The sequence below is a fragment of the Cyanistes caeruleus genome, chromosome 37 (assembly GCF_971803275.1).
Source record: "Cyanistes caeruleus chromosome 37, bCyaCae1.hap1.1, whole genome shotgun sequence".
Taxonomy (NCBI): domain Eukaryota; kingdom Metazoa; phylum Chordata; class Aves; order Passeriformes; family Paridae; genus Cyanistes; species Cyanistes caeruleus.
In genome coordinates, this window is record NC_141738.1 from 520543 (window position 1) to 539156 (window position 18614).

At 54.3% G+C, this 18614-nt stretch overlaps 1 protein-coding gene across 4 annotated transcripts in view; it reads left to right on the forward strand.

The window, feature by feature from the left end:
- The window catches only part of PFAS (phosphoribosylformylglycinamidine synthase), an 82057-nt gene that overhangs the window by 22636 nt on the left and 40807 nt on the right, over positions 1–18614 (forward strand). For all 4 annotated transcript variants that reach the window (XR_015281515.1, XM_086871735.1, XM_086871734.1 and 1 more), the window contains exons 9-14: positions 1851–1979; positions 3667–3798; positions 5982–6110; positions 7918–7991; positions 14488–14644; positions 15205–15266. Coding sequence is in view for 3 of the 4 variants with exons in the window: in XM_086871735.1 (XP_086727861.1) it covers positions 1851–1979; positions 3667–3798; positions 5982–6110; positions 7918–7991; positions 14488–14644; positions 15205–15266 (683 nt within the window). In the remaining variant the exon portion in view is untranslated. The remainder of the gene's footprint in view (positions 1–1850; positions 1980–3666; positions 3799–5981; positions 6111–7917; positions 7992–14487; positions 14645–15204; positions 15267–18614) is intronic.

Genomic DNA, 18614 nt, shown 5'->3' on the forward strand with positions numbered 1-18614 from the left:
GGTCACGGGGTCAGTGTGTGGTCAAGGGTCACGGGGTCAGTGTGGGGTCACGGGGTCAGTGCGGTCAGGGGTCAGGGGTCACGGGGTCAGGGGTCAGTGGGGTCAGGGGTCAGTGTGGGGACAGGTCAGTGTGGGGTCACAGGGTCAGTGTGGGGTCACGGGGTCAGGGGTCACGGGGTCAGTGTGGGGTCACGGGGTCAGTGTGGAGTCACAGGGTCAGTGTGGGGTCACGGGGTCAGTGCGCTCAGGGGTCAGGGGTCACGGGGTCAGCGTGGGGTCACGGGGTCAGGGGTCACGGGTTCAGGGGTCAGTGTGGGGTCACGGGGTCAGTGTGGGGTCAGTGGTCAGTGGGGTCAGGGGTCAGTGTGGGGTCAGGGGTCAGTGGGGTCAGGGGTCAGCGTGGGGTCACGGGGTCAGGGGTCACGGGTTCAGGGGTCAGTGTGGGGTCAGGGGTCAGTGTGGGGTCAGTGGTCAGTGGGGTCAGTGGGGTCAGGGGTCAGGGGTCAGTGGGGTCAGGGGTCAGTGGGGTCACGGGGTCAGTGTGGGGTCACGGGGTCAGTGTGGAGTCAGTGGTCAGTGGGGTCAGTGGGGTCAGGGGTCAGGGGTCAGTGGGGTCAGTGGGGTCAGGGGTCAGGGGTCAGTGGGGTCAGGGGTCAGTGGGGTCAGTGGGGTCAGTGTGGGGTCACGGGGTCAGTGTGGGGTCAGTGGGGTCAGGGGTCAGTGGGGTCAGGGGTCAGTGGGGTCGGTGGGGTCAGTGGGGTCAGTGGGGTCAGTGGGGTCAGGGGTCAGTGGGGTCAGGGGTCAGTGGGGTCAGTGGGGTCAGTGGGGTCAGTGGGGTCAGGGGTCAGTGGGGTCAGGGGTCAGTGGGGTCAGTGGGGTCAGGGGTCAGTGGGGTCAGGGGTCAGTGGGGTCAGTGGGGTCAGTGGGGTCAGGGGTCAGTGGGGTCAGGGGTCAGGGGTCAGTGGGGTCAGGGGTCAGTGGGGTCAGTGGGGTCAGTGGGGTCAGTGGGGTCAGGGGTCAGTGGGGTCAGGGGTCAGGGGTCAGTGGGGTCAGGGGTCAGTGGGGTCAGTGGGGTCAGGGGTCAGTTGACGTTGGAGTGTCCCCAACGTCTCCCTGTCCGCCTGTCCCCACTGATGTCCCCACTGTCCCCCCCAATGTCCGTCTGTCTGTCCATCCCCTCTGATGTCCCCACTGATGTCCATTTGTCTCCCCCTGATGTCCCCACTGTCTGTCCCCACCGATGTCCGTCTGTCCCCCCTGTCCGTCCGTCCGTCCGTCCATCCCCTCTGTCTGTCCATCTGTCCGTCCGTCCCCACCGATGTCCGTCTGTCCCCCCCGTCCGTCCGTCCGTCCATCCCCACCGATGTCCGTCTGTCCCTGCTGTCCATCTGTCTGTCCATCCCCTCTGATGTCCGTCTGTCCCCACTGTCCGTCTGTCTGTCCGTCCTCTCTGATGTCCATCTGTCCCCACTGTCCGTCTGTCTGTCCGTCCCCGCCGATGTCCGTCTGTCCCTGCTGTCCATCTGTCTGTCCATCCCCTCTGATGTCCGTCTGTCCCCACTGTCCGTCTGTCTGTCCATCCTCTCTGATGTCCATCTGTCTGTCTGTCTGTCTCCTCCTGTCTGTCCGTCCGTCCGTCCATCCCCCCTAATGTCCGTCTGTCCCCCCCGTCCGTCTGTCTGTCCGTCCCCACCGATGTCCGTCTGTCCCCTCCGATGTCCCCCTGTCCGTCCGTCCGTCCGTCCGTCCGTCCGTCCGTCCATCCCCTCTGTCTGTCCGTCTGTCTGTCCATCCTCGCCGATGTCCGCCTGTCCCCTCCGATGTCCCCCTGTCCGTCCGTCGGTCCCCAGCCGTGGCCCCGTTCAGCGGCGCCACCACGGGCACGGGGGGCCGGATCCGGGACGTGCAGTGCACCGGCCGGGGGGCGCACGTCATCGCGGGCACGGCCGGCTACTGCTTCGGCAACCTGCTGATCCCGGGTGAGCCACCCAAAACACCCCAAAACACCCCGAAATCCACCCGAAATTCACACTCGGGACCCCCAGAAACCCCAAAATCCCACCCTGAAACCCCTAAATCACACCCTGAAACCCCAAAATCCCAAAATCCACCCAAAAACCATCGAAAACCCTGGCTGCTGCTTCAGGAACCTGCTGATCCCGGGTGAGGCACCAAAAACACCCAAAACCACCCAAAATTCACCCAAAATCCACCCAAAATTCACCCAAAATACCCCAAAATTCACACTCGGGACCCCCAAAAACCCCAAAATCCCACCCTGAAACCCCAAAATTCACCCAAATTCACCTGAAAACCCCCAAAATTCACCCCCAAACACCCAAAATTCACCCAAAACCACCCAAATTCACCCAAATTCACCCAAAACCACCCAAATTCACCCCAAATTCACCCCAAAACACCCAAAATTCCCAAAAATTCCCCAAAAAAATCCTCAAAAATTCCCCAAAATTCCCCAAAAATTTCCAAAAAAATCCCCCAAATTTCCCCCAAATTCCCAAAAATCCCCAAATTCCCCCAAATTCCCCAAAATTCCCAAAAATTCCCCAAAATTCCCCAAAATTCCCCAAAATTCCCCAAAATTCAAAAAAAATTCCCAAAAAAATCCCAAAAATTCCCCAAAATTTCCTCAAAAATTCCCAAAATTCCTCAAAATTCTCTAAAAAATTCTCAAAAAAATTCCCAAAAATGCCCTCAAAATTTCTCTCAAAATTCCCAAAAAATTCCCAAAAAATTCCCAAAAAATTTCCAAAATTTTCCTCAAAAATTTCCCTCAAAATTCCCCAAAATTCAAAAAAAATTCTCCTAAAAAAATTCCCAAAAAATTCCCTCAAAATTTCCCCAAATTCCCCCAAAATTTCACCAAAATTCCCAAAAAAATTCCCCAAAAATTCCCCCCAAAATCCCAAAAATTCCCCAAAATTAAAAAAAATCCCCCAAAATTCCCAAAAAATTCCCCCCAAAATTTCCCAAAATCCCCAAAATTTCACCAAAATTCCCAAAAAAATTCCCCAAAATTCCCAAAAAATCCCAAAAATTCCAAAAATTCCCCCAAAATTTTCCCAAAAATTCCCCATTTCACCCCCCCAGCCCCATTTCAGCCCCCAGCCCCATTTCAGCCCCCAGCCCCATTTCACCCCCCCAGCCCCGTTCCTCACCCCCAGCCCCATTTCAGCCCCCCCAGCCCCATTTCTCACCCCCAGCCCCATTTCTCAGCCCCCAGCCCCATTTCTCAGCCCCCAGCCCTGTTCCTCACCCCCAGCCCCCCCAGCCCCATTTCAGCCCCCCCAGCCCCATTTCTCAGCCCCCAGCCCCATTTCTCAGCCCCCCAGCCCCGTTCCTCACCCCCAGCCCCATTTCAGCCCCATTCCTCACCCCCAGCCCCATTTCAGCCCCCCCAGCCCCATTTCAGCCCCGTTTCTGAGCCCCCAGCCCCATTTCAACCCCCCAGCCCCGTCCCTCACCCCCAGCCCCATTTCAGCCCCATTTCAGCCCCCCAGCCCCATTTCAGCCCCCCCAGCCCCATTTCAGCCCCCCAGCCCCGTTCCTCACCCCCAGCCCCATTTCAGCCCCCCCAGCCCCGTTTCTGAGCCCCCAGCCCCATTTCAGCCCCCAGCCCCATTTCTCACCCCCAGCCCCGCTCCCCAGGGTTCCTGCAGCCCTGGGAGGACGCGCTGGCCCCGTACCCCGCGGCGTTCGCCCGCCCGCTCGAGGTGGCCATCGGGGCCAGCGACGGCGCCAGCGACTACGGCAACAAATTCGGGGAGCCCCTGCTGGCAGGTGGGGACACCTGGGGACACCTGGGGACACCTGGGGACATGGGGGGACATGGGGACACCTGGGGACACCTGGGGACACCTGGGGACACACCTGGGGACAGCTGGGGACACCTGGGGACACCTGGGGACAGCTGGAGGGACATGGGGGACATGGGGGGACATGGGGACAGCTGGGGACACCTGGGGACACCTGGGGACACACCTGGGGACAGCTGGGGACACCTGGGGACACCTGGGGACAGCTGGAGGGACATGGGGGAACATGGGGACACACCTGGGGGGACATGGGGACACCTGGGGACACCTGGGGGACATGGGGGGACATGGGGACACACCTGGGGACACCTGGGGACACCTGGGGGACATGGGGGACATGGAGACAGCTGGGGACACCTGGGGACACCTGGGGACACCTGGGGACACCTGGGGGACATGGGGACACACCTGGGGACACCTGGGGACAGCTGGGGACACCTGGGGACAGCTGGGGACAGCTGGGGACACCTGGGACACACCTGGGGACACCTGGGGACACCTGGGGACACCTGGGGACAATTCGGGGACACCTGGGGACACCTGGGGATGATTTGGGGACGATTTGGGGACATTTCAGGACATTTCAGGACATTTCAGGGGACTTGGGCACAATTTGGGGGCATTTGGCTCCGATTTGGGGACATTTGGGGACAATTTTGGGAGGTTTGGGGACATCTGAGGACATTTTGGGGACATTTGGGGACAATTTGGGGACATTTCGGGACATTTCAAGGGACTTGGGCACAATTTGGGGAAATTTTGGGGACATTTGGGGGGGTTTAGGGACATTTTGGGGACGTTTGGGGACGCTTGGGGACAATTTCGGGAGGTTTGGGGACATCTGAGGACATTTTGGGGACATTTGGGGACATTTGGGACAGATTTGGGGACAATTTGAGGACATTTGGGGACAATTTGGGATGATTTTGGGATATTTTGGGACACCTGGGGACAATCTGGGGACATCTGGGGACATTTAGGGATGAATTTGGGGACATTTGGGGACATTTTGGGGACATCTGGGGACTCTTGGGGACAATTTGGGGTGATTTTGGGATATTTGGGAACATCTGGGGACAATCTGGGGACATTTGGGGACGATTTGGGCACAATTTGGGACATTTTGGGGACATCTGGGGACATTTGGGGACATTTGGGGACATTTGGGGGGGTCTGGGGGACGTTTGGACATGTTTTGGGGACATTTGGGGGCATTTGGGGACATTTGGGGACATTTGGGACAGATTTGGGGACATTTTGAGGAAGTTTGGGGACATTTGTGATGGATTTGGGGGACATTTGGGGACATTTCAGGACATTTGGGGACAAATTTGGGACGATTTTGGGACATCTGGGGACAATTTAGGGACATTTTGGGGACAGCTGGGGACAATTGGGGACAATTTGGGTGATTTGGGGTCATTTTGGGGTGATTTTTCGTGATTTTGGGATTTTTGGGATGATTTGGGGGTGATTTTGGGGTGATTTTGGGTAACTTGAGGTGATTTTTAGTGATTTTGGGTCATTTTGGGTCATTTTGGGGTGATTTTGGGATGATTTTAAGTGATTTGGGGATTTTTGGGGTGATTTGGGGTGACTTGAGGTGATTTTTAGTGATTTTGGGGTGATTTTGGAACATTTTGGGTGATTTTGGGATGATTTGAGGTGATTTTGGGTGATTTCAGCTGGAATTTTTTGATTGATTTGGGTGAATTTGGGTGGATTTTGGGATTCCCAGCCTTTCCCTGGGGGTTCTGGGCTGAATTTGGGGCTGATTTTGGGTGATTTTGGGTGATTTTGGGTAATTTTGGGATGACTTGGGGTGATTTTGGGTCACTTTAGGGTGACTTTGGGTGATTTTGGGTGATTTTGGGTGATTTTGGGTCACTTTGGGATGATTTTTCGTGATTTTGGGTCACTTTGGGATGATTTTGGGTGATTTTGTGTTGATTTTGGGTGATTTTGGGTGAATTTGGGCAGATTTTGGGATTCCCAGCCTTTCCCTGGGGGTTCTGGGCTGGATTCGGGGCCGATTTTTGCCTTTTTTGGCCATTTTTGATTTCCCCCAATTTTGGCCGATTTTGGCCGATTTTGGCGGGGATTTTTGGGCGGATTTGGGTGAATTTGGGCGGATTTTGGGGTTGCCAGGCTTCGCCCGCTCCTTCGGGCAGGTCCTGCCCGGGGGGCAGCGCCGGGAGTGGATCAAGCCCATCATGTTCAGCGGCGGCATCGGAGCCCTGGAGGACGAGCACGTCCGGAAAGAGGCCCCGGAGCCGGGTGAGGGCCCAAAACACCCCAAAAACACCCCAAAAACACCCCAAAACACCCTGAAACACCCTAAAAACACCCCGAAATACCCCAAAAACACTTCAAAACACCCTGAAACACCCCAAAACCACCCTGAAACACCCCAGAAACACCCTGAAACACCCTAAAAACACCCCAAAAACACCCCAAAAACACCCCAAAACACCCTGAAACACCCTAAAAACACCCCAAAAACACCCCAAAATATACCAAAACACCCCAAAAACACCCTGAAACACCCCAAAACCACCCTGAAACACCCCAAAAACACTCCAAAACACCCTGAAACACCCCAAAACACCCCAAAATACCCCAGAAACACCCCAAAACACCCCAAAAGACCCCGAAACACCCTAAAAACACCCCAAAACAGCCCAAAAACACCCCAAAACATCCCGAAACACCCTGAAACACCCTGAAAACACCCCAAAAACACCCTGAACCACCCCAAAACACCCCAAAACACCCTGAAACACCCTGAAAACACCCCAAAACAGCCCAAAAACACCCCAAAACACCCCGAAACACCCCAAAACACCCTAAAAACACCCTGAAACACCCCAAAACCACCCTGAAACACCCCAAAAACACCCCAAAACACCCTAAAAACACCCCAAAACACCCCAAAAACACCCCAAAACACCCCAAAAACACCCTGAAACACCCTGAAAACACCCCAAAAACACCCTGAACCACCCCAAAACACCCTGAAACACCCTGAAAACACCCTAAAAACACCCTGAAACACCCTGAAAACACCCTAAAAACACCCTGAAACACCCCAAAACACCCCAAAATACCCCAGAAACACCCCAAAACACCCCGAAATACCCCAAAAACACCCCAAAAACACCCCAAAACCACTCCAAAACACCCCAAAAATATCTCAAAATTCCCCAAATCCCCCCAAATTTTCCCACAAATCCCCCCCAAATCCCCCCAAAAATTCTTCCAAATCCCCTCAAATCCCCCCAAATCTGCCCCAAATTCCCCCAAATTCCATCCCAAATCTCCCTAAAATCCTCCTGAATTCCCAAAAATCCCAAAATCCCCCCAAAATCCCCCCCAAAATCCCCCCAAAAATTCCCCCAAATCCCCCCAGAACTGCCCCAAAATTCCCCAAATTCCATCCCAAATCCCCCCAAAATCCTCCTGAATTCCCCAAAATCCCCAAAATCCCCCCAAAATCCCCCCAAATTTTCCCAAATCTCCCCCAAATCCCCCCAAAATCCTCCCAAAAATTCCCCCAAATCCCCCCAAAACTGCCCCAAATTCCCCAAATTCCACCCCAAATCTCCCCAAAATCCTCCTGAAATCCCAAAATTCCCTGAAATGCCCCAAAATCCCCCAAAAAAATCCTCCCAAAATTCCCCCAGAATCCCCCAAATCCCCCCAAATCCCCCCAAAATCCCCCAAAAAATCCCTGAAATTGCCCAAATCTCCCCCAAATCCTCCCAAAATCCCCCAAATCCCCCCAAAATCCCCAAAATTCCACCCAAATTCCACCCCAAATCCCCCCAAAATCCTCCTGAATTCCCAAAAATCCCAAAATCCCCCCAAAATCCCTCAAAATCCCCCCAAAATCCCCCCAAAAATCCCCCCAAATCCCCCCAAAATCCCCCAAAAAATCCCTGAAATTCCCCCAAAATCCTCCCAAAATTCCCCAAATCCCCCCAAATTTCCCCAAATTCCATCCCAAATCTCCCCAAAATCCTCCTGAATTCCCAAAATTCCCCAAATGCCCCCGAATCCCCCCTGAGCCGCCCCTCCCCCGCAGGGATGCTGGTGGTGAAGTTGGGGGGTCCCGTCTATCGCATCGGAGTGGGGGGAGGGGCCGCCTCCTCCATCCAGGTGAGGGAATTCCCGGAATTTCCCGGGAATTTGGGAATTTTTGGGAATTCAAGAGGATTTTTGGGTGGTTTGGGATGGAATTTGGGGGATTTTGGGGGGATTTGAGGGGATTTTTGGGGATTTTGGGGGGATTTTCCCGGGAATTTGGGGGATTTTGGGGAATTCTGGGGAATTTTGGGGTGGTTTGGGGTGGAATTTTGGGAATTTTGGGCAGATTTGGGGGGATTTTGGGGATTTTTGGGGATTTTGGGGGGATTTTGGGGATTTTTGGGGGATTTTGGGGATTTTGGGGGATTTTGGGGGGATTTTGGGGGATTTTGGGGGGATTTTGGGGGGATTTTTGGGGATTTTGGGGGGTCCCGTCTATCGCATCGGAGTGGGGGGAGGGGCCTCCTCCATCCAGGTGCGGGAATTCCCGGGAATTTGGGGAATTTTGGGGATTTTGGGGGGAATTTGGGTGGAATTTGGGAATTTTTGGGGATTTTTGGGGGGATTTTGGGTGGAATTTGGGGGATTTTGGGTGGAATTTGGGAATTTTTGGGGATTTTTGGGGATTTGGGGGATTTTGGGGGGATTTTTGGGGGGATTTTGGGAGATTTGGGGGAGGATTTTTGGGAATTTGGGAGATTTTGGGGGGATTCTGGGGGGATTTGGGGATTTTTGGGAATTCTGGGGAATTTTGGGGTGGTTTGGGGTGGAATTTGGGGGATTTGGGGGGATTTTGGGGGGATTTTGGGAATTTTTGGGGATTTTGGGGGATTTTTGGGGGATTTGGGGGGTTTTGGGGGGAATTTTGGGTGGAATTTGGGGGGTTTTGGGGGGATTTTGGGGATTTTTGGGAATTCTGGGGAATTTTGGGGTGGTTTGGGATGGAATTTGGGGAATTTTGGGGGCAGATTTGGGGGATTTTGGGGGGATTTTGGGGGGATTTTGGGAATTTTGGGCAGATTTGGGGGGATTTGGGGGGATTTTGGGGGGATTTTGGGGGGTCCCGTCTATCGCATCGGAGTGGGGGGAGGGGCCGCCTCCTCCATCCAGGTGCGGGAATTCCCGGAATTTCCCGGGAATTTGGGAATTTTTGGGAATTCAAGAGGATTTTTGGGTGGTTTGGGATGGAATTTGGGGGATTTTGGGGGGATTTGAGGGGATTTTGGGGGGATTTTCCCGGGAATTTGGGGGATTTTGGGGAATTCTGGGGAATTTTGGGGTGGTTTGGGGTGGAATTTTGGGAATTTTGGGCAGATTTGGGGGGATTTTGGGGATTTTTGGGGATTTTGGGGGGATTTTGGGGATTTTTTGGGGATTTTGGGGGGATTTTGGGAATTTTTGGGGATTTTGGGGGATTTTGGGGATTTTGGGGATTTTTGGGGATTTTGGGGGGATTTTGGGGGATTTTGGGGATTTTGGGAATTTTGGGCAGATTTGGGGGGATTTTGGGGATTTTTGGGGATTTTGGGGGGATTTTGGGGATTTTTTGGGGATTTTGGGGGGATTTTGGGAATTTTTGGGGATTTTGGGGGATTTTGGGGATTTTGGGGATTTTTGGGGATTTTGGGGGGATTTTGGGGGATTTTGGGGATTTTGGGAATTTTGGGCAGATTTGGGGGGATTTTGGGGATTTTTGGGGATTTTGGGGGGATTTTGGGGGGATTTTGGGGGGTCCCGTCTATCGCATCGGAGTGGGGGGAGGGGCCGCCTCCTCCATCCAGGTGAGGGAATTCCCGGAATTTCCCGGGAATTTGGGAATTTTTGGGAATTCAAGAGGATTTTTGGGTGGTTTGGGATGGAATTTGGGGGATTTTGGGGGGATTTGAGGGGATTTTTGGGGATTTTGGGGGGATTTTCCCGGGAATTTGGGGGATTTTGGGGAATTCTGGGGAATTTTGGGGTGGTTTGGGGTGGAATTTTGGGAATTTTGGGCAGATTTGGGGGGATTTTGGGGATTTTTGGGGATTTTGGGGGGATTTTGGGGATTTTTGGGGGATTTTGGGGATTTTGGGGGATTTTGGGGGGATTTTGGGGGATTTTGGGGGGATTTTGGGGGGATTTTTGGGGATTTTGGGGGGTCCCGTCTATCGCATCGGAGTGGGGGGAGGGGCCTCCTCCATCCAGGTGCGGGAATTCCCGGGAATTTGGGGAATTTTGGGGATTTTGGGGGGAATTTGGGTGGAATTTGGGAATTTTTGGGGATTTTTGGGGGGATTTTGGGTGGAATTTGGGGGATTTTGGGTGGAATTTGGGAATTTTTGGGGATTTTTGGGGATTTGGGGGATTTTGGGGGGATTTTTGGGGGGATTTTGGGAGATTTGGGGGAGGATTTTTGGGAATTTGGGAGATTTTGGGGGGATTCTGGGGGGATTTGGGGATTTTTGGGAATTCTGGGGAATTTTGGGGTGGTTTGGGGTGGAATTTGGGGGATTTGGGGGGATTTTGGGGGGATTTTGGGAATTTTTGGGGATTTTGGGGGATTTTTGGGGGATTTGGGGGGTTTTGGGGGGAATTTTGGGTGGAATTTGGGGGGTTTTGGGGGGATTTTGGGGATTTTTGGGAATTCTGGGGAATTTTGGGGTGGTTTGGGATGGAATTTGGGGAATTTTGGGGGCAGATTTGGGGGATTTTGGGGGGATTTTGGGGGGATTTTGGGAATTTTGGGCAGATTTGGGGGGATTTGGGGGGATTTTGGGGGGATTTTGGGGGGTCCCGTCTATCGCATCGGAGTGGGGGGAGGGGCCGCCTCCTCCATCCAGGTGCGGGAATTCCCGGAATTTCCCGGGAATTTGGGAATTTTTGGGAATTCAAGAGGATTTTTGGGTGGTTTGGGATGGAATTTGGGGGATTTTGGGGGGATTTGAGGTGATTTTGGGGGGATTTTCCCGGGAATTTGGGGGATTTTGGGGAATTCTGGGGAATTTTGGGGTGGTTTGGGGTGGAATTTTGGGAATTTTGGGCAGATTTGGGGGGATTTTGGGGATTTTTGGGGATTTTGGGGGGATTTTGGGGATTTTTTGGGGATTTTGGGGGGATTTTGGGAATTTTTGGGGATTTTTTGGGGGATTTTGGGTGGAATTTGGGGAATTTTGGGGGGATTTGAGGGGATTTTTGGGAATTTTTGGAGGATTTTTGGGGGATTTTGGGGGGATTTTGGAGAATTTTTGGGAATTCTGGGGAATTTTGGGGTGGTTTGGGATGGAATTTGGGGAATTTTGGGGATTTTGGGGATTTTTGGGGATTTTGGGGGGATTTTGGGGGATTTTGGGGATTTTGGGAATTTTGGGCAGATTTGGGGGGATTTTGGGGATTTTTGGGGGGTCCCGTCTATCACATCGGAGTGGGGGGAGGGGCCGCCTCCTCCATCCAGGTGCGGGAATTCCCGGAATTTGGGAATTTGGGAATTTTTGGAGGAATTTGGGAATTTTTGGGGATTTTTGGAGGATTTTTGGGGGGATTTTTGGGGGATTTTTGGGATTTTGAGGGGATTTTGGGGGGATTTTGGGGGGATTTGAGGGGATTTTTGGGGATTTTGGGGGGATTTTCCCGGGAATTTGGGGGTTTTTGGGGAATTCTGGGGAATTTTGGGGTGGTTTGGGGTGGAATTTTGGGAATTTTGGGCAGATTTGGGGGATTTTTGGGGGGATTTTGGGGATTTTGGGGATTTTGGGGATTTTTGGGGGGTCCCGTCTATCGCATCGGAGTGGGGGGAGGGGCCGCCTCCTCCATCCAGGTGCGGGAATTCCCGGGAATTTGGGGAATTTTGGGGATTTTGGGGGAATTTGGGAATTTTTGGGGATTATTTGGGGGATTTTGGGTGGAATTTGGGGGATTTGAGCGGATTTTTGGGGGAATTTGAGGGAATTTGGGGATTTTTGGGAATTCAAGAGGATTTTTGGGGGATTTCGGGTGGAATTTGGGGGATTTTGGGGGGATTTGAGGGGATTTTTGGGGGATTTTGAGGATTTTTTGGGGGATTTTGGGGGGATTTTGGGGGGATTTTGGGGGATTTTTGGGGATTTTTGGGGATTTTGGGGGAATTTTGGGGGGATTTTGGGGATTTTGGGGGATTTTGGGGGGTCCCGTCTATCGCATCGGAGTGGGGGGAGGGGCCGCCTCCTCCATCCAGGTGCGGGAATTCCCGGAATTTGGGGGATTTGGGGATTTTGGGGGGAATTTGGGGGGATTTGGGGCTTTTTTTGGGGGATTTTTGGGGAAATTTTGGGGATTTTTGGGGGGATTTTGGGTGGAATTTGGGGGATTTTGGGGGGATTTGGGGGGATTTTTGAGAATTCTGGGGGATTTTGGGGTGGTTTAGGATGGAATTTGGGGAATTTTGGGGGGAATTTGGGAATTTTTGGGGATTTTTTGGGGATTTTGGGTGGAATTTGGGAATTTTTGGGGGGATTTTGGGGGGAATTTGGGAGATTTTGGGGGGATTTCAGGGGATTTTAAGGAATTTTTGGAGGATTTTTGGGGATTTGGGGGATTTTGGGGATTTTGGGGGGATTTTTGGGGGATTTTCGGGAATTCTGGGGAATTTTGGGGTGGTTTGGGATGGAATTTGGGGAATTTTGGGGGGATTTTGGGGGAATTTTGGGGAATTTTGGGGGAATTTTGGGCAGATTTGGGGGGTTTTTTGGGAATTCGGGGGGGATTTTTTGGGGGTTCCTGCCTGAATTTTTGGGGTTTTTTGGTGGTTTTGGTGTTCCCGGATTTTTTGGGGGGATTTTTTTGGGATTTTTGGTGTTCTGGGATGAATTTTTGGGATTTTTTTGGGGGTTTTTGGGGATCCTGGTTGGATTTTTGGGATTTTTTGGGGGTTTTTGGGGTTCCTGGATGAATTTTTGGGGTTTTTTTGGTGTTCTGGGATGAATTTTTGGGATTTTTTTGGGGTTTTTGGGGATCCTGGTTGGATTTTTGGGATTTTTGGGGGGTTTTTGGGGTTCCTGGATGAATTTTTGGGGTTTTTTTGGTGTTCTGGGATGAATTTTTGGGATTTTTTGGGGGTTTTTGGGGTTTCTGGATGGATTTTTTGGGGTTTTTGGGGTTCCTGGATGGATTTTTTGGGGTTTTTGGGGTTCCTGGATGGATTTTTTGGGGTTCCTGGATGGATTTTTTGGGTTTTTTGGGGTTCCTGGATGGATTTTTTGGGGGTTTTTGGGGTTCCTGGATGGATTTTTTGGGTTTCCTGAGGCATTTTTGGGATTTTTGGGTGGGGTTTTTTTTCATTTTTTGGGGTTTTCCAGTGGGGATTTTTGGGTTTTTTGGATTTTTTGGGATTTTTGGGATTTTTGGGATTTCATCCTCCCCAGGTCCAAGCGGACAACGAGGCCCAGCGGGGTTTGGGGTTTGGGGTTTGGGGTTTGGGGTTTGGGATTTGGGGTTTTTTGGGGTTCCTGGATGGATTTTTTGGGGTTTTTGGGGTTCCTGGATGGATTCCTTTGGGATTTTTTGGGATTTTTGGGGATTTTGGGATTTTTTGGGATTTTTTTGGGATATCTTTTGATTTTTGGTGTCCCCAGGTGCAAGGGGACAACGAGGCCGAGCGGGGTTTGGGATTTGGGATTTGGGATTTGGGGTTTGGGGTTTGGGATTTGGGATTTGGGATTTGGGATTTGGGATTTGGGATCTGGGATCTGGGATTTGGGATTTGGGATTTGGGATTTGGGGTTTGGGATTTGGGATTTGGGATTTGGGATTTGGGGTTTTTTAGGGTTCCTGGATGGATTTTTTGGGGTTTTTGGGGTTCCTGGATGGATTCCCTTGGGATTTTTTGGGATTTTTTGGGATTTTGGGATTTTTTGGGATTTTTTTGGGATATCTTTTGATTTTTGGTGTCCCCAGGTGCAAGGGGACAACGAGGCCGAGCGGGGTTTGGGATTTGGGATTTGGGATTTGGGATTTGGGATTTGGGATTTGGGATCTGGGATCTGGGATTTGGGATTTGGGATTTGGGATTTGGGGTTTGGGGTTTGGGATTTGGGATTTGGGATTTGGGGTTTGGGATTTGGGATTTTTTGGGGTTCCTGGATGAATTTTTTGGAGTTTTTGGGGTTCCTGGATGGATTCCCTTGGGATTTTTTGGGTTTTTTTGGGGGGTTTTTTGGGGTTTTGGGTTTATCCAGTTGGGATTTGGGGATTTTTGGGGATTTTGGGATTTTTTGGGATTTTTTTGGCATATCTTTTGATTTTTGGTGTCCCCAGGTCCAAGGGGACAACGAGGCCCAGCGGGGTTTGGGATTTGGGATTTGGGGTTTGGGGTTTGGGGTTTGGGATCTGAGATTTGGGGTTTGGGGTTTGGGGTTTGGGATCTGGGATTTGGGGTTTGGGATTTGGGATTTGGGGTTTGGGGTTTGGGGTTTGGGGTTTTTTGGGCTCCTGGATGGATTTTTTGGGGTTTTTTGGGCTCCTGGATGGATTTTTTTGGGGTTTTTTTTGGGATTTTGGGTTTTTCCGGTCAGGATTTTTCGGGATTTTGGGATTTTTGGGATTCTGTTCCCCCCAGGTGCAGGGTGACAACGAGGCCGAGCGGGACCTGGGGGCGGTGCAGCGCGGGGACCCCGAGATGGAGCAGAAACTGAACCGGGTCCTGCGGGGCTGCGCCGAGAGCGGCGCCGGGAACCCCATCAGCTCCATCCACGACCAGGGGGCCGGGGGAAACGGTGACAATTGGGGACATTTGGGGACATTTGGGGACACTGGGAACCCCGTCAGCTCCATCCACGACCAGGGGGCTGGTGGCAATGGTGACAATTGGGGACATTGGGGGACATTTGGGGACATTTGGGGACATTTGGGGGGGTTTGGGGACACTGGGAACCCCATCAGCTCCATCCACGACCAGGGGGCCGGGGGAAACGGTGACAATTGGGGACATTTGAGGACATTTGGGGACATTTGGGGACATCGGGGGGGGTTTGGGGACATTGGGGGACATTTGGGGACATTTGGGGACATTTGGGGACACTGGGGGGATTTGGGCTCTGGGGGGATTTTTGGGGGGCGGCTCCGTGGGGGTTGGGGCTGTCCCCAATGTCCCCAACATCCCCCTGGTGTCCCCAGTGTCCCCTCAATGTCCCCGATGTCCCCCTGGTGTCCCCAGTGTCCCCTCAATGTCCCCAACATCCCCCTGGTGTCCCCAGTGTCCCCTCAATGTCCCCCCGATGTCCCCAGCATCCCCCTGGTGTCCCCAGTGTCCCCTCAATGTCCCCGATGTCCCCAGGGAATGTCCTGAAGGAGATCTCGGAGCCGGCCGGGGCCGTCATCTACGCCAGCCGCTTCCAGGTCAGTGTCCCCAATGTCCCCAGTGTCCCCAATGTGTCCCCAATGTGTCCCCAGTGTCCCCTCGGTGTCCCCAGTGTCCCCCCAGTGTCCCCTCGGTGTCCCCAGTGTCCCCCCAGTGTCCCCAGTGTCCCCCCAGTGTCCCCTCAGTGTCCCCAGTGTCCCCTTGGTGTCCCCAGTGTCCCCTCAGTGTCCCCAGTGTCCCCTTGGTGTCCCCTTGGTGTCCCCAGTGTGTCCCCAGTGTCCCCCCAGTGTCCCCCCAGTGTCCCCAATGTCCCCAGTGTCCCCTTGGTGTCCCCTTGGTGTCCCCAATGTGTCCCCAGTGTGTCCCCAGTGTCCCCAGTGTCCCCAGTGTCCCCAGTGTCCCCAATGTCCCCAGTGTCCCCAGTGTCCCCTTGGTGTCCCCAATGTCCCCAGTGTCCCCTTGGTGTCCCCAGTGTCCCCAGTGTCCCCCCAGTGTGTCCCCAATGTCCCCTTGGTGTCCCCCCAGTGTCCCCAGTGTGTCCCCTTGGTGTCCCCAGTGTCCCCAATGTGTCCCCAGTGTCCCCTTGGTGTCCCCAGTGTCCCCAATGTGTCCCCAATGTGTCCCCAATGTGTCCCCAGTGTCCCCTTGGTGTCCCCAGTGTCCCCAGTGTCCCCTTGGTGTCCCCCCAGTGTCCCCAATGTGTCCCCAATGTGTCCCCAATGTGTCCCCAGTGTCCCCTTGGTGTCCCCCCAGTGTCCCCAATGTGTCCCCAATGTGTCCCCAATGTGTCCCCAGTGTCCCCTTGGTGTCCCCAGTGTCCCCAATGTGTCCCCAGTGTCCCCAGTGTCCCCTTGGTGTCCCCCCAGTGTCCCCAATGTGTCCCCAATGTGTCCCCAATGTGTCCCCAGTGTCCCCAGTGTCCCCTTGGTGTCCCCCCAGTGTCCCCAATGTGTCCCCAATGTGTCCCCAATGTGTCCCCAGTGTCCCCTTGGTGTCCCCCCAGTGTCCCCAATGTGTCCCCAATGTGTCCCCAGTGTGTCCCCAGTGTCCCCAATGTGTCCCCAGTGTCCCCCCAGTGTCCCCAATGTATCCCCTTGGTGTCCCCAGTGTCCCCAATGTGTCCCCAGTGTCCCCCCAGTGTCCCCAATGTGTCCCCAGTGTCCGCTTGGTGTCCCCAGTGTCCCCAATGTGTCCCCTTGGTGTCCCCAGTGTCCCCAATGTGTCCCCAGTGTCCCCCCAGTGTCCCCAATGTGTCCCCAGTGTCCCCTTGGTGTCCCCAGTGTCCCCTTGGTGTCCCCAGTGTCCCCAATGTGTCCCCAGTGTCCGCTTGGTGTCCCTCCAGTGTCCCCTTGGTGTCCCCTTGGTGTCCCCAGTGTCCCCAATGTGTCCCCCCAGTGTCCCCAATGCGTCCCCTCGGTGTCCCCTTGGTGTCCCTCCAGTGTCCCCAGTGTGTCCCCAGTGTGTCCCCAATGCCCCCAGTGTGTCCCCTGTGTCCCCAATGTCCCCCCAATGTCCCCAGTGTCCCCCAATGTCCCCAGTGTCCCCCATCCCTTCACTCCCTGGTTACACTGTGATGACACTGGTGACACTGGTGGCACTCTGGTGACACTGGTGACACTGGTGACACTGGTGACAGCTGGGTGACCCGTCCCTGAGTGTCCTGGAGCTGTGGGGGGCCGAGTACCAGGAGTGTCCCCAGTGTCCCCAATGTCCCCAGTGTCCCCATCCCTTCACTCCCTGGTGACACTGGTGACACTGGTGACACTGTGGTGACACTGGTGACACTGGTGACCCTGGTGACAGTTGGGTGACCCGTCCCTGAGTGTCCTGGAGCTGTGGGGGGCCGAGTACCAGGAGTGTCCCCAATGTCCCCAGTGTCCCCAGTGTCCCCATCCCTTCACTCCCTGGTTACACTGTGGTTACACTGGTGACACTGGTGGCCCTGGTGACATCGATGGCACTCTGGTGACAGCTGGGTGACCCGTCCCTGAGTGTCCTGGAGCTGTGGGGGGCCGAGTACCAGGAGTGTCCCCAATGTCCCCAATGTCCCCAGTGTCCCCAGTGTCCCCATCCCTTCACTCCCTGGTTACACTGGTGACACTGGTGACACTGTGGTGACACTGGTGACACCGGTGACAGCTGGGTGACCCGTCCCTGAGTGTCCTGGAGCTGTGGGGGGCCGAGTACCAGGAGTGTCCCCAGTGTCCCCAATGTCCCCAATGTCCCCATCCCTTCACTCCCTGGTTACACTGTGGTTACACTGGTGACACTGGTGACACTGTGGTGACACTGGTGACACTGGTGACACTGGTGACACTGGTGACAGCTGGGTGACCCGTCCCTGAGTGTCCTGGAGCTGTGGGGGGCCGAGTACCAGGAGTGTCCCCAATGTCCCCAATGTCCCCAGTGTCCCCATCCCTTCACTCCCTGGTTACACTGGTGACACTGTGGTGACACCGGTGACACTGGTGACACTGTGGTGACACTGGTGACCCTGGTGACAGCTGGGTGACCCGTCCCTGAGTGTCCTGGAGCTGTGGGGGGCCGAGTACCAGGAGTGTCCCCAGTGTCCCCAGTGTCCCCAGTGTCCCCATCCCTTCACTCCCTGGTTACACTGGTGACACTGGTGACACTGGTGACACTGTGGTGACACCGGTGACAGTTGGGTGACCCGTCCCTGAGTGTCCTGGAGCTGTGGGGGGCCGAGTACCAGGAGTGTCCCCAATGTCCCCAATGTCCCCATCCCTTCACTCCCTGGTTACACCGGTGACACTGGTGACACTCTGGTGACACTGGTGACCCTGGTGACAGTTGGGTGACCCGTCCCTGAGTGTCCTGGAGCTGTGGGGGGCCGAGTACCAGGAGTGTCCCCAGTGTCCCCAGTGTCCCCAGTGTCCCCATCCCTTCACTCCCTGGTTACACTGGTGACACTGGTGACACTGGTGACACTGTGGTGACACTGGTGACAGCTGGGTGACCCGTCCCTGAGTGTCCTGGAGCTGTGGGGGGCCGAGTACCAGGAGTGTCCCCAGTGTCCCCAGTGTCCCCATCCCTTCACTCCCTGGTGACACCGGTGACACTGGTGACACTGGTGACACTGTGGTGACACTGGTGACAGCTGGGTGACCCGTCCCTGAGTGTCCTGGAGCTGTGGGGGGCCGAGTACCAGGAGTGTCCCCAATGTCCCCAATGTCCCCAGTGTCCCCAGTGTCCCCATCCCTTCACTCCCTGGTTACACTGTGGTTACACCGGTGACACTGGTGGCACTCTGGTGACACCGGTGACACTCTGGTGACAGTTGGGTGACCCGTCCCTGAGTGTCCTGGAGCTGTGGGGGGCCGAGTACCAGGAGTGTCCCCAATGTCCCCAATGTCCCCAATGTCCCC